Consider the following 15,390-nt stretch of genomic DNA (forward strand, 5'->3'; position numbering starts at 1 on the left):
GAAAGTTTTTTTTTCTTTCCTATTTTTGTCTAAATATTTTCGGTTGCCAAGTATTGGATGCATCCCTATCAAAAAGCTCCATCACAGAAATGGTATTAAATCGACTAGTTAATTGCCTGGGACACTTTTTTTACCTTAAGGTTTAAGTTTTAAGAAGAAAATCCATTCATGGTGGAGAGACACATGCAGAGGGTGTAGTGCGGCAAAAAAAAAGTCCCCAAGAAAATATATATATTTTTTTTAGATTTGCCACTATTTTACCATCATCAGCTTTCCATATAAAACTCAAAACACATACAGTATGTAGGTTCACTGGTGGGTTTATATAGTAAATAAAAATCCATGTTGACCAATACCTGCACCTACAGATACCTAAAACAGAATATTAAATAAATAAACATGGAAAACAAAAGTAGTGCTGCTAATCTTAAAATCCAAAAACAAGTGAATTAAATGTTTTTAATAAAGGCGTGAAGAAACTCTGACCTTACAGGACCCAGACGGTTCACTTTATTCTTTATTCTTTGCTCATGCAGCAGCTCACCAGCACACCTAGACGAAGTTGGCACCCCATTTAATCTGGGTGAATCAGTCTAAAAAAATAAAATAAAATATGTGGAGTAAAGATGATAAATGAGAGTGTAATATACTTAGGTTTGAATAAAAAGGATACATTTGTGCTATTAAACCTTATAAAATATACTTAAAGGGGCATTCTGACCTAAAACTACTAAAATTACTGGAGGAGCACGGAGTTCAGAGAAAAACAGCAGATAATTCAGTCTGTAATTTTCTCAGAACAGAAACACGTACATGGTCGTTCTGGACGAGAATAAAATCACAGAGAACCCTCCATAAAAGAAAAAATGATCCCATCCAGATAGGGCTATAGTTACACATTTCACATTGGTTAGAGTGCCTCTTTAAACATTATATTTTAAGACATCTGTCATTATGGTTTATGTAGTCTGTGCTTTTAGCCATTTTACTTTTTTGATTGATAATAATTTTCTATTAATTAATATTATAAGCAATTACATCTCTTAAGTATGTCTTAAATATTCAACTTCCTAGCAGGTGATGTTTGCTATTTTGGCTTATTTATGAGAAAAAAGCAGTATCAAACAGTCTGACCTTAAATATTACAAAGCAAAAAGTAGTTTTTAAAGGCCCCACCCACCTTCAAGATACATAATTAATTATAAATAATTCAGAATTAATATTTTCATTATAATTAGTATTTAAAAGGAAGAGCTCACTGCAGAGACTTTAACAGAAGTTGAATAAAAAATGTTCTGTGTGATACTGTCATATTTCAAAAATAGATAAAGATTATAAATGTGAACTGAACTGAATTCTCCACATTAAAACAAGTAAAAACGAATAAAAGCTGTGTATCGTGATAAAAGTGGGAACCGCTTCCTTAAACCCAGCCCTTTACCCAAGGACTAAACACCTCTAAACAATCCTGAACGCTGGCACTCCTCTTCACCATCACGCACGTGGTACGGTACACGCTGCACTGAACTATATGAGCAGTATTTAACCTGTGTTTTACAACAGTCTGAACACGGGAGCTTCTCTCGCCGAAAAAAACACACTCGTGGAAAGTGCAGAGAATCGTACACACACAGTCCAGAGTCCAGTTTCTTCAACAGAGTCCATTTCGGGTTTTCCAGTTTTAGCTTCTTCACCAGCAGCTTAAATCTCATCATCATCGTCATCATCATCATCATCATCATCCTCACTGATGGTCTGGGCGCCGACGTGCCCCCGCAGGGTGAAGGGTGATCCGGGTGGTGAGGTCTTGGTGAAGAAGGGCAGGCGGAAGGTGGGCGAGGGCGAGCGCTCGCGGGTCGGGCTGCTGGAGGGACTCTGGCGGGGACTGATGGCCTGCAGCATGCGGCCCTTCCCCTCCTTCAGCATGTGCTTCTGTAGAAGAAAAGGGACAAGAAAGAGACAGAATGCCTTATTATATAATTCTGCAGGATAAGAGTAAACAATATAATAATAAGCTACATCACTGGTGTATGTAGTTTTTTTTTTTGGAGTTGTCTGATGTGCAAATTGTACAGTGGCCGAAAAATCCCAACGCACTACAAACTGAAAAGAGCTGCAAAAGGAAAAAACACATTCATAAAAATTACAACACAAGTGCTGCAAATACAGCAACAACACAGCAGGTTTCTCTATTTGCTGCGTTCTTTTATTCACAATGCGTTTCTGTATTTTGTACGCATTTCTGTATTCTCGCCTGGTTTCTGTATTCAGAGGGAGTTTCTGTATTAGAAGCGCATTTCCTTATTTGTGGCACATTTCTGTATTTGCAGGGCATTTCCGTATGTGCAGGGCATTTCCGTATTTGCAGCACGTTTCCGTATTTGCAGCACGTTTCCGTATTCGCAGCGCATTTCCATATTCGTAGCGCATTTCCTTACTCGAAGCGCATTTCCTTACTCGAAGCGCATTTCCTTATTCCCAGCGCATTTCCGTATTCGTAGCCCATTTCCGTATTCGCAGCGCATTTCCGTAATCGTAGCCCATTTCTGTATTCGCAGCGCATTTCCGTATTCGTAGACCATTTCCGTATTTGCAGCACATTTCCGTATTTGCAGCACATTTCCGTATTCGTAGCCCATTTCCGTATTCGTAGCCCATTTCCGTATTCGCAGCCCATTTCCGTATTTGCAGTGCATTTCCATATTCGCAGCACATTTCCGTATTCGCCGCCCTTTTTTTCATTCGGAATACGTTACTGTATTCATGGTGCATTTCTGTATTCTGTATTTTTTTGTATTTGTGGCGTGTTTCTGTATTCTCTTTTTGCAGCGTCTGTGTTGTCATTTCGGTGGGTGTGTTTTGTGCTTTGGCAGCCCTTTTTAATTTGCAGTACAATTTGCAATGGTATTCTACATGGTGCTAAAGTGCTAGCATTGTAGCATTAAAGGAGTGATCAAGCTCTTATTTATCAAAAAAATGCTTACAGGAAGTTCTACATTGGCAATTCTGTGCATAACCAACATTCATTCAACTAACACTTTAACTCTGAAAATTTAGCTTAATGGAGCTAACGGTTCACCCACCAGCGCCCCCTCTGGACCGAACATCTGCAGGAAGTTTCCAATGAACTCGCGGGATTTCTCCTCCCACTTCTGGATGAGGTCGATGCTCTTCTCCTCCACTTTCTGCACAAACTCCTTACTCTTCTCCTCCACGTCCCGCACCTTCTGCTTCACCTTATCCACGCGCTCCTGCAGGTGGTACTTCTTCTCCTGCAGAGCGAGAGCAGAACACAGAGCTGCTTCATTCTAAACTCTGATTCCAGGACTAAATTAAACCCCAGGAAACGAGAGATAAGGAAGTGAGAGGACTGAGATGAACTCACGTTGATGAAGCTGACGTTTAGCTCTTTGGCAGTGTATCCTCGCTGGAGGTTTCTCCTCACGTACACATCATAGTCCCGGACGATGCGCGTGATGATGTCAGAGGTGGAGATGCCTTCTGTCCTCTGGGTTGGTGCAAACATTCCTGCAAAGACCAAAAGTGGGTCAGACCAGGCTGCACACACTACAACTGGGTTGAGAATGCTAGCCCTACACAGAAAAATCACTTCTGTAACATATTGAACATTACTGTATATTTCCTGATGAAACTGCATTGATTCCATTCTGAAATTGAGTGATATTAAACAGGACATAAACTGTGGTAACTGGTGACCTACCTGCATCCTTGATATGCTTGTAAACATCATCGCTGCCGGCAGATGAATACGGGATGTCATCATGAGCTACAAAGTCAATCTGAAAGCAGCAAAAGGCTTTAGGTTCACATAATTTCCAGATGATTAATAAATTACAGTGTAGGCTTGGGAAATGAAACACTTACTATAATGAAACTCTTATTTATATAAATAAAACAAAAAATTAATAAGTAATGTGCATTTGATTAGCTGAAGTGCCTTGACTATAAGGTTAAAAAACTACTTTGTAGATGCACTTTTTTGTAGAACACTACAAACATTTCCAGAAAATGTTCAGCAGGACTAAGGCTAACTAAATCAGTGCTAAAACTTAGCTAATTCTGTCCAGAGATTACAGATTCACAGGCAGGCCTGTGACTCACTCGGTGTTTGGTGAGGAACTCTGGGGTCAGGGTCCACGGTGCATTGCGGACCACCTCGTCCACATAGCGGCAGTGTGTAACCGCATCATAGCGCTCGTCCTCATTCATCACCGTAAAACCTTTTAGCTTGTGTGTGAGCTCGTCACTGCACACTGAAGAAGAGGAGAGCAAAAATTTTAAAAATTGTCATGGATAGATGCGCTTAGTGCTAGTAAAAATCATCTGAAAGTGCTACAGTATGATATACTCGTCTCTAAACGGCGAAAGAGCTAGTGCTGCAGTATGCAGCTAATGCTAATAGTGCTCCAGCCTTGGTGCTGGAGAAACTTTACTGAAACTCCTGTATAATGCTGTACTTCAGCACCGGATAATGAGGTGCACTGACAATTTTTGGGAAAATGAAAGGATTTTAAGTGTGCCTTTTAGTGTGGAAAAAAAACATGGTAGCTAAAAGTTACTTCTTAAGATAATCCATATGCTGGCACAGAGGAGCTTAACCTAGACTTATATTTCATCCAAGTATCAGAAAAGCTGCACAGTACAGATTTTCAGCACGGTGTGCTCATTTCTAAAATAGCACTAAAAGAGCTAATTCCACAGTAACACAGAATAATCTGAAACGGGGCCAACCCACCCTGAAGACTTTCTAACCGTGTAAAATGCTTCATTATCTTCTGAACTAGATCTCGATCTGCACTCATTTCAGAGATCACAGTGTTAAAGCTGAACCTACCGCCCACAATGAGGTGTGTGTTGGGGAAGAGGCCTTTAGCCTGCATGAGGGCGCGGGCGTGTCCTGAGTGGAACATGTCGAAGATGCCGTCAGCGTACACCCTCACTGGCCGTTCAGCTGAGAACAGAAGAAAACAATAAATAACATGTTTCATGTGCAAATTACCGAACCCACTCATTAGGACTCCCCCTGTAACTAGTGATGCCCCAACACGAGGAAAATGAAGACCAGCACAGGCTTCCTCTGATACATGTGAAGTCAGACTCCGCCTCTTTTTGAACTGCTGCTGATGCTGTAGCATTAACGAGTAGCATCACAGAGCTAACTCTCGGAGGAAAGTGCAGCGACTCGGTTCTGATACATCAGCTCACAGACGCAGCCTTGTGCTGATCCACATCACCTTAGGAGTGTTGAGGGGAAAGAGTGCCAATTGGGCTCTCTCAGTGCTCCGGCAGCTGATGGCAAGCTGCATGACAGGGATTCGAACCAGCGATCTCATGATCATAGTGGCTGCAATATGTAGTTTTGAACTGGAGCTAAAAGGTTATCATGGCAAAAAACAAACTGTGGCTAGTTAATTTGCATAAACCATCTTAATGGAGAAATTAAGGTTAAAAGATATGGAAAATGCTTAATCTACCCCAATTTCTGCTAATGTGGTAAATAGCAGTCAGTATTTTTTGCTGATTCCACCCTGAAAAATGGGAAGGATAGTTTGGGAGGGGAACTGGTTGATGTATGGGTTTAGAGGCGGGGCAAGAGGGAGAGCTGATTGGCTGAGCTGCAGTAGCAGCAGTTTGCCTCTTATAGAAGTGAGACGCAGATGGTTGGACGTCAGCAGAGTGGAAGTGTTTTTGATAGACAGATATATGCATATTGTGAGTGTCCTCAATGACCTCAATAAATAAAGCGCTTTTTTAAAGATTAGGAAATGTTTTAGGAAAGGTTTAGTGGCTTGTTACGTCAACACCATGCTCTACATAACCTCTCATAAGCTATTAGCTATATTATCCTCTAATTTTAAGTGCAGACCACTATGTAAACTCAGTGTACAGGACAGGATTGGCTCACGTGGTGTTCCTCTCTTGGCCTCCTCCATGCTAACTCGTTTATATGGCTTGTTCTCCATGGGGTCGAGCTCATCAGCGTAGGGTGCAGGATCCTTCAAACCCTGCAGAGCAGAAACAGACCCAGGTTATCAGCCACAGTTCTCCCACTGGTGTATCAACCAACGAGCAGCCGCACTGGTTTATCTAGCTTACTTACCACTGTGCTGCGTTTCAACTTCAGCGGCCTCTCGTCCTCCTCCGCCTCTCCGTTAGATCCCTCTCTCCTCCTCTTCCTGGAGACGACTCGAGCTGAAGCGTGGGCCTCCATTCCTGACGATCAGTATGATCGTGAGCTCCTGCTGGACAAATAAAATAAACAGTGACCAGCTGGAGATACAGGGCTCTCTACAAAAAAGTGTTAATGGTACTTAAACAGCTTTTGGTGCTTAATATCAATGACACTGCGTGTTCTTGTTGTGAACTTTGGTGTTTGGTTGGCCTAGTTTTAATGAAAATATCAGTATTTGATATTATATCGCAATATCAATATTTGGTCCCACCCCTAGGGACCTCAAGTCTGTATTGAGGTTTTTCAATCAGGGATTTAGGCATACTTTCAAAAATTGGAATAAAAATAATTAAATTGATAACCCCTTATTTGTATGAAATTGTAAACCTTATTTTTTTTTCCTTTTACCATAAAAAAAATCCAGTTCAACACCAGCTGGTCTTGTTAACTAGCTCTTGACCAGCACAGGGAATATTTTTTCTGGATGACCAGCTGGTGTTGATCTGGATTTTTTGATATAGTAATGTTCCTTTATAATGTGCTACCCTTTTTTCAAACACTACATCTAAACTGTTAAAGGTAGACAAGAACGCCATTATGTATAGCAGCCATTTTTTTATATTTTTATCGTATATAGTATACTATATATAGTATACTATCATATTTAACTGAGAAAGTTTTGTAGATTTGATTAACAAATCAACATAGAGGAGACAATGCTAATGTCTTGTTAGATTTTAAACGTTTTTTTTTAGCATTAAGCCAATAATGTACTATCATAGTTTCTACACTGGGTTAGAATCTATTTGGGCTGAAAACAACCAAAAAAGAAATAAATGACTCACAAAATAAAGTCTTGTATCTGGGTTGCCAGTCAGTTGTCTAACGCGTGCTTTTACAGTTTATCACAGGAGATGCTAGGCTAACACCAACTGTTAGCTTCTCTCATCTTAGCATTAACACACTTCCTAAATAAAGCCTATCCATACAATTAAAGAAAGTGTAGCATACGTTAGCCTAGCATCTCCTATTGTGAATAAAAATAAATAAATAAATTAAAAAAGCTCAGGACAAAAACCAAACACGTCCTGACTGAATGATTGTATCTGGGGTCAGTGATCGATCACTGATGATCAGATCTTTTATCAGAAATCCAGACAGATCGCTCTGGTTCTGGTTGACCCACATTTATCCTGCAGCTGTACACAAACCACAAAGCAGCTCAGACGCCGAGTCAGTGACACTGAAACCAGCCGGCACTCTGTAAAACATCTGCGGCAGACTGAGTTTCAGGAGTGATATTCAACACCCAACGGCCCACTTGGCCACTATTCTAATTCATTTTGCACCACAAGCAAATCCGAGGCGAGAGAGTGAAGAAAACAAGACATACGAACTCATACAACGTCTAACAGGTGTCTTTTTTTTAGTAGACACCAATCATAAATATCATTAAAACCCACAGGACCACTTCAGAGGATTTCAGGTACACTGGCATGAGAGGTACCTACCCAATATTGGTAATAATTAAGGATGTCAAGTGTTAACGCACGTAATTAATGTGAAACCAGAATAGCATTATTATTATTTATTTAACAAACTTGACCCCAACTTCTGCACCACCCAACCTACAGATTTTGTTCTGTTTGAATGCAAATAGAGAGCTTGGGGCAGGTGAAACACAAAGCACATGGAGCAGATAGAACACTCAGACTCTCTCTGGCAGTATTCCAGCTTCCTCCTGCGTCCACAGTTAATCCTGTTGGATTTGGTTGGTCCTTCTTGGTGGTATGCTGACATTTTAATTGGCACCACTAGTATAAATATAATGGCATTTTACATTTCTTACATTCATTCTTTTATTTATCTTTAAATATCCACTATAAAAACTTGCGTCTTAAGAAGAACAAGCCCAGTTTATCACAGTAATTATGGCTGAAGTTTGTAATTTATATTACGTACAGCTTTAAACTGGTTCCATCCCTCTGTTATTCTGTTGTGTAAGAGTGTAAACTCAGCTTTCAGCTCTGTAATGGATTAATGCCCAGTGTGACTCAAGTACCTCGACTCAATAGGCTCTTCTAGAACCTTCAGAATGAGTCTGCTGCCCTGAATACCACAAGTTATACATAGCAGAATTCATACCAAGACCCTCAACCACACTAATCAAAAACCTGGCACATGATTCCCATTTAGAGAGTAACAGCATTATGTTTCAGTGTGACCAGAGTGAAAGAGAATACCCACCTCCATCCAGGTGAAAGGTCTTTCACACACCATTTATTGAGGGTCTACTCTGAACGATTGTCCTCTATGAATTGTTAAGTATCTAATAGGAATTATTCAGGATCTACAAGAAAGTATACTTAATGATCTATGATTTATTCAGTATCTACAATAAATTCTTCAGTATCCAATTTAGCTATTCAGAATCTACTAGGTATGGCTTCCTAGCATCCACTACGAATTATATAATAACTACTACTATAAATTATTACATATCTACAAGAAACTATTCAGTAGCTATTATTTTTTGTTGTTGTTTTGTTTCCCATGTAAATTGTTAAGCATCTATTATGAATTGTTTAGTATCCATTGCAGATTATTCAGCAACTACAATGAATTATCCAGAAGCTATAATAAACGGTGTTGTATCCAGTATGATGTTTTTAGTATCTGCTTTGTATTATACCATAGATGCAATGAATGTTTCAGTATACTCTATAAATATATATTAAGTTTTTACTATGGATTTTGGATAGTATTTATTATACACTATTTTGTATCTACCAATAATTATTCAGTAGCTATCTATAAATGAATCTACTATGAAGTACTTAGCCGAATTAACAGAATTATATGATTAGTATTAGGGCTGCGCCATGTAGTATTGTATGCAATAATACAGTCAAAAGTTTTGAATATGGTTTAAGCAAAAATACCCTGAAATATGCAGATTATTATAGGGCCACTTTTTTGCTGTTTGTAGAAAAATTAAATTCACATTTTTAATTTTTTTATTAAATAATATCTACCAGAGACAGATTATTTATTTCCAGTATCAGTGCAATATGACATTGTATGCAAAAGTGTTAGATCATATCACCAAGAGTATTGTTATCACAAATATACCGTACAATATCAAGATACTATTTTAGAGCCATATCTCCAACCCCTAATACACTAATTCCATTATCCCTTTTTTAAAATTCAATTAACCTCCCAATTTTAGTATCCATTATCCATTAAAAAATAGTATTAACCTTGAACTTTTTTTGTACATAGTATAAATAATTTTATTTCCACTATAAATGATTCAGTGGATACTAAAATTATTCAGTTATTGCTATATATTATAATTCAGTAACTATGATTATTTTTTAAGTATTTTTCACCTACATACTCTTTGGGGGTAATCACCTTCCAGGAGGAAGCTCTGGCATAGCTAGCTACTAAAAGTGACCCCAGCAGCTGGTCAGACACGTAGCTTAGAAGATGGTTCAGAAATAGAAGCTGGCATTGTTAGCTGGTGCTTTATGGGCAGGGGCTCTTTTTAACACCCCCCCCCCCCCCCCCCCCCATTTAATTTATTGGCAACACAGAAAACACAGAAAAATATTATTAAAGGCAGAAAATGAAGAAGGAAATCAGATAAGTTAAGTTAGAATTACACAAAAGACACAAATTAGAATATACAGGTTTTAGGCTATATGGAAGCTGAAGACTGAAGCTTTTTTCTTGGTCTTCTTATTGCAATTCCCCGTTCCACCTTAAATAGTGCAGCAGTACGCTATTATACATACACAGCCAGTGCACGCGTCAACGCTCTACTGCTGCGCTATTTAAGGTGGAACGGGAATTCAACTGGCATGCAGAGGAATTGGAATTAAGATTTTAAAAAGCCAATTACAGTGTTTTTTTATTTGTGTTGATTATCCAGCATGTATTAGACAGGTTAAAGGGGTCTATCTGAACTAACCCTGAAAAACCTGCGTAAACACAACAGAAGAAGGTAAAATGTGTGTTTAGCTACTCACCCCTTATCCTGTGCAGTCCACAGCCAGGCTCTGCTTTAAATATGTCCAGAGTTACTAAGACTTTCTCATGAATCGTGAGATCATACTGCACTCAGTGTCACGGCCTCCCTGTACGCAAATGTCGTAGACAGCCAGCTAGAGATTATGGGGTTGCCAGTTCATCGAGCGGACCTGCGTCAAAATCTTATTTTATTCTTATTTTTATTTTTCTATATATTAAATATTTATTTTTAAGATTTTTTAACGCCGTATTATTTATTTATTTATTTATTTATTTATTTTACATTTAATCCTATCCTATTTATTTGTATCCGAGTTCATATTTATTTTTCAGCTATTTTTATTTAACATTTTTCTGTTTAGTTTTAGTGTTTTCATTATTTTTTATTTTACTATTTTTTTTATTAATATCAGTATCTTTATTCTGATTAGCTATATTTTAATGCTAAAAAAACAATTCATGCGAAATACACGCAGGCAGGCAAAAAAAACCCAAATCTGGCGGAACCACAAATAAAAGTCCTTTCTCACTACCCCTATTTTCTTTATCAAGGGATAGATACTATAGCAGTTGGTTTTTATACATATACAGCCAGTGCAGCATTTCTATTTAATATTTTTTGTTTTTAGTTTTATTTTAGTATTTTTATTTCTTTTTTATATTTAATGATCCATATATTTAATCTGATTAGCTCTATTTTAATACTAAAATACACGCAGGCAGGCAAAAATAACCCAAATCTGGCGGAACAACAAATAAAAGTCCTTTCTCACTACCCCCAATTTCTTAACCGAGGTAACAAGTATTATCGAACTAACGCATCTAACGTTTGCAATTCTTAAATTTATTTATAACGCGAAAATTATTAACCTAATAATAGTATTAGAGTGGAAAAGCAAACAAAACAAATGAAATCAAATGAAATATATAGCTGAATAAAAAGATTTGTTTAATTTGGAATAACCGCGAAGGCAGCCTACAGAGGGTTTAAGTCTGCATTTGGGCAGTGCACACGGCCACTACGCTTCAAAATAAAAGCCTCGTAGCGAGCGCTCTGTGTTTAAAAAACGCCTTTATTAAAATAATTTATCTGTATTTTCTTTGAAATTTGTGACCATTAAATAAATTAAGTAAGATAATTGGTCAAGCAACTGATTATTATGATTATTATTAATAGTTTATATATATATTTAAAAAAAGTATATATGAAATAAAGACATATGATCGGGCTTTTTAATGGACAGCTAGATAATGGTCTTTCATAGGGTTTAAAAACGGCCATATCGGCCTTAGTAGTGAGTAGCCACGTGGAGATCAGCAGCAGGTTAAGAGGGTGATGTGCAGAGAGTGTAGAATAATGAGGTTATTTCCAGTGTCTGCTCTCCTCACTTTATTATTGCCTAATAGGTAAGTGTGTATGCTTGTTATTGTGCCTATATATGTGTCTTTTAGCAGTAGTAATATGCTTGATTTGATATTTTAGTAAGTCTGATCTCTGTACTTAAAAGCTGTAATATTGCATTGTTTGTTTTATTTGCCTTTATGTGTTGCCCGTTCATTATCATCTAGAGTGAATGTGGTGTCAAATAAGGCGCACAACAATTTTTGCAGCAGCCTGAGTTAATGGAATATAATTGTATATTTCTTTTTAAGTGCTGTGGCAAGAACACGATTCTGATAAAACTCTGTTGCGCTGTGATCTATTATTGTTTGCTGTATTATTTAACTAATTTAATGTCCTTCTTTGGTGCAGGTGACCTTGAGAAGATGGTTGGTCGGCTGAAGCTGTAGTAATCCTGGTGGTTGGAGTTTGGCCTTTTGGTGGCACCATGTGGACAGCAGAGCATGTTTTTCACGCGAACTGTAGGTCTGGAGAGACTGGTGTATATAAATGTATGTTTGTTTGGTGTGCATTTTATTATTTATTAATTTTTTATTTTACTTTTTATTACAGTATGCCAAACTTTGGGCCTATATGTAAATAATTTATCCTCTAAAGAAATGCACTTTATTATTTTTTTTTACTCTTACTGCATATTGAGCTACTGTAATGATTTACTGAATTAAACATATTTTATCCTACAATGTTCTGTACAAATTTTGTTTGTGTACTATGTTCAGTTGCCCAAAATGGTAAATTGACTAACAAATTGGTGGTTATTATTATTTTTTTTTCTTTACTAGAACAACTGTGTAATATTTAGAATAGTTATTTTGAGGGCTTTTTTTTCTCCCCAGTAAAATATTTTCAGCAAAATTGTTTTCTAATCCACACAATTTAAAGGAATTTATATTTTATTATTATTTTTTTTTTTTTTAAATCATAAAACATCTCTACTAGTCATGAAAACGTATGCTTTAATCATGTGTCTAATGGATGTACATTTATTTAAGACCTTTTTATGGGTTTTATCTAGCTTGATTAGGGATGGTGCTCAAACATCTTATTATACAGTTTGTTCTATGACTAAAATAAGTCCCCTTTTTAATAAAGGGAAGTTTTAGTACATAATCCTTCAATAAAAACATTAAGTAGTTGCATCACAAATAAAAAGGGGAACAGTGATGCTGTCCTTAGTCAAAAAGTGATTCCACATTCTTTTTTACTGTCTGTTAATGCTGAGTAATGGAAAAGACCAGGCGTTATTTTAAAGTGGTACCAGTTTGTATAGTGCAGTTAATTTGTAGTAACACCCACTTCAGTACATTTAGCTTTTTTTCCTGCGTGTTCACAAAATATAAGCTTATGTATATAAATATATTTATAGAATTAAAAGATGCAGGACTGAAATATCAGAAATGGAGATGACTGTTTTTAAGATCGTGGCCCTGTCCCCTGTATAGCTTAAAATATAGTCCCCCTCACCCATTACTTCCTGGGGTGTTCAGAGAGTCAGATACTCTAATATTTTCTTTAATTTCTGAAATAAAATAAAAGGTTTACTACAACGTTTGATTCTGGACCCTGAACCTTAACCCCCCCTTGTGTATTTGACTTTTACTAATGGTGTTAATGCTGTGTTGTAATATATTGAAGCTGCCCAGGCTTGCCTTAGTGTTGCCCGTTCATTTTTCCTCATGATGAATGAGGTGTCATCTAAGGCACACAGTAAATCTTCTCACAGCCTGAGCATGAAAGTCTCAGTGACTCTCACATCTTTTGCCATGAGAAGAACATTCAGTCTTATATTAAATTAAATTAGTTTCAGATTTGTTATTTTATACATCTAGTTTAATCTAATTCTATTCCTCTCTGTCGGCAGGTGGATGAACTCAGGAACGTCCTGAATAAATACGTATATGCTCAAGTATTTCTGTGCATTTTATATATGAAATGCATTTCAATAGCTTTCTCAGCGTCTTGAAGGAAGGAGTTCCTGGAGGTGCTGAACAATAGCTGCTGCTTTTCCTTCATGCTGTGAAGCTCCAGCTCATCCCAATTAAATCACCTCAAATTCTTACTTTTTTCCATGTCTTTAATGTGAATCTACCATGTAGAAAATACATTAATAAATAATAATAAATAATAAAACAATAATAAGGAAAAAACAAAATGAGAATGTGTACAAGCTTTTGTCTGGTTCTGTATGTAGTAAAAGACATGCCGATAGATTAGTATATTGGTATGAATCATATATCATGATTATATCCCAGCATATTTGCCTCCAACAAATGCAGCATATTAATAAAAGAAAATTGTGGCCATTGTCATACTTATTTTTATTTTCCAAATTTGATCAATGATGTTTTACTACATAGATTTTAAATTATATATTTTTAATTGAATTATTTTGTGTATAGTTTATGTATTTAGAAGCAAGACAGGCAGTGACTGTTATTCCAGAGTTTGTTAGCAATATAAGGATAGATAGATTTATTTCCTATAAAAATTAATTCTTCTATTTTAAGCTAAGTGAAAGCACATCCTATACAAACATGATTTACTACATCTGTGGTCAGTAATCAATCCTGTTCATTACATTATTTTACTGACCTGCTTCTTAATCTGACAGGGCTTCATTGTTTGTGTTCTAAAAGCAGCATCTTTACTGACTCATGACCTAAAAATCACAAAGCGGACCTCTCCTTTGTTATTGTCTGTTTCTCACTGAACAAAAGCTTCAGCTGAATCAAAAGAGTTTCTTAAAGGTGTTCATACCTGTGATGTTCAAAGATGGGACCTCAGGGATGTTCCTTTGTGTCTCTTGTGTCTTCTTAATGTGCTGAGTCCACTATAGAGTAAACAGACTGGTATTCTGTAGGATTTCAGCATTTTCAGTGCTGTGTTTCATTTAATAAAATAATATAATTATTGTATTTTTATTTAATATATTTTCACAATGCATGAAAATAGTCAAACATACCTATATGTCTGCATACTGTCTGTGTCTGAGCCTGCCAGCTTTTAGTATAAGAATTATGTGTTTTACTTAGAATTATATCATGTCTCACTGCAAGAGGCTTCAAAATATCACCATAATTTATTCAGAGATTTAAAAAAAAACAATTTACTCTCCATTTTCTTACTAAAGAACTAGAGTTTTGATGTAATATTCAGTCTTCTTTATTAGCATTAATTTACAAAAAAGAAGGCTTTATTTTTATCTGGCTACGACTTTAGTAACTCGCTCCCACATCTTAATAATTTATAGCCATGACTTAATAATATCATTCCCAGGCATTTAGATTTCGTTCCCACACCTTGATAAGTTGTGGCCATGCATTATTTTTTTTTAAACAAGATGTCACCTTCCGTATTAGTTTACAGAAAAGCAGGCTTTATTATTATCTGGCTTTGCCTTAATTATCTTGTTCTCACACTATAATAATTCGTGGCCACGACTTAATTATCACATTCACATGCATTAGAATCTTGTTCCCACACCTTAATCATTTGTGGCCATTAGTTAATTATCTCATTCACATGCATTAGGATCTCATTCCCATGCCTTAACATTATTTTTTTTTTTAACATGATGTCACCTTAGGGGCTTCGTACTAATTTACAGTAAAGCAGGCTTTATTATTATCTGGCTTCGACTTAATTATCTTGTTTCCACACCTTGATTATCCCATTCCCACGCATAAGGATCTTGTTCCCATGCTTTATTAACTTACAAAAAAGCCATCTTTATTATTCTCTGGTTACAACTTAATCT

At 36.7% G+C, this 15,390-nt stretch overlaps 1 protein-coding gene, 1 long non-coding RNA gene and 2 other non-coding genes across 5 annotated transcripts; 3 read left to right on the top strand and 1 right to left on the bottom strand.

Moving 5' to 3' along the window:
* Positions 1 to 304: 304 nt before the first annotated feature.
* Positions 305 to 10,454, bottom strand: pcyt1aa (phosphate cytidylyltransferase 1A, choline a). Of its 2 annotated transcripts, none has more exons than XM_007250620.4 (9): positions 10,231 to 10,454; positions 6,122 to 6,260; positions 5,927 to 6,026; positions 4,856 to 4,972; positions 4,123 to 4,274; positions 3,722 to 3,800; positions 3,386 to 3,528; positions 3,084 to 3,272; positions 305 to 1,932 (listed from the first exon to the last, which is right to left on the bottom strand). In XM_007250620.4, the coding sequence occupies exons 2-9, from the start codon at positions 6,230 to 6,232 to the stop codon at positions 1,702 to 1,704; spliced, it is 1,122 nt and encodes a 373-aa protein (XP_007250682.2). In that variant the 5' UTR covers positions 6,233 to 6,260; positions 10,231 to 10,454; the 3' UTR covers positions 305 to 1,701. The 2 variants fall into 2 exon arrangements, with proteins under 2 accessions (XP_007250682.2, XP_007250681.2); XM_007250619.4 differs by having other exon boundaries at positions 6,122 to 6,263.
* A 214-nt stretch (positions 10,455 to 10,668) lies between these two features.
* LOC103040233 (uncharacterized) lies at positions 10,669 to 12,337 on the top strand. Its single transcript, XR_454875.4, has 2 exons — positions 10,669 to 11,638; positions 11,985 to 12,337. It is a non-coding gene; the product is annotated as an uncharacterized LOC103040233 (long non-coding RNA).
* On the top strand, positions 11,767 to 11,903 carry LOC125804050 (small nucleolar RNA SNORA13). Its single transcript, XR_007440550.1, has one exon. It is a non-coding gene; the product is annotated as a small nucleolar RNA SNORA13 (small nucleolar RNA).
* A 942-nt stretch (positions 12,338 to 13,279) lies between the features above and the next one.
* LOC125804051 (small nucleolar RNA SNORA13) lies at positions 13,280 to 13,411 on the top strand. The gene has a single exon (XR_007440551.1). It is a non-coding gene; the product is annotated as a small nucleolar RNA SNORA13 (small nucleolar RNA).
* The last annotated feature ends 1,979 nt before the right edge of the window (positions 13,412 to 15,390 follow it).

Source organism: Astyanax mexicanus, chromosome 8 (assembly GCF_023375975.1).
Source record: "Astyanax mexicanus isolate ESR-SI-001 chromosome 8, AstMex3_surface, whole genome shotgun sequence".
NCBI lineage: Eukaryota > Metazoa > Chordata > Actinopteri > Characiformes > Acestrorhamphidae > Astyanax > Astyanax mexicanus.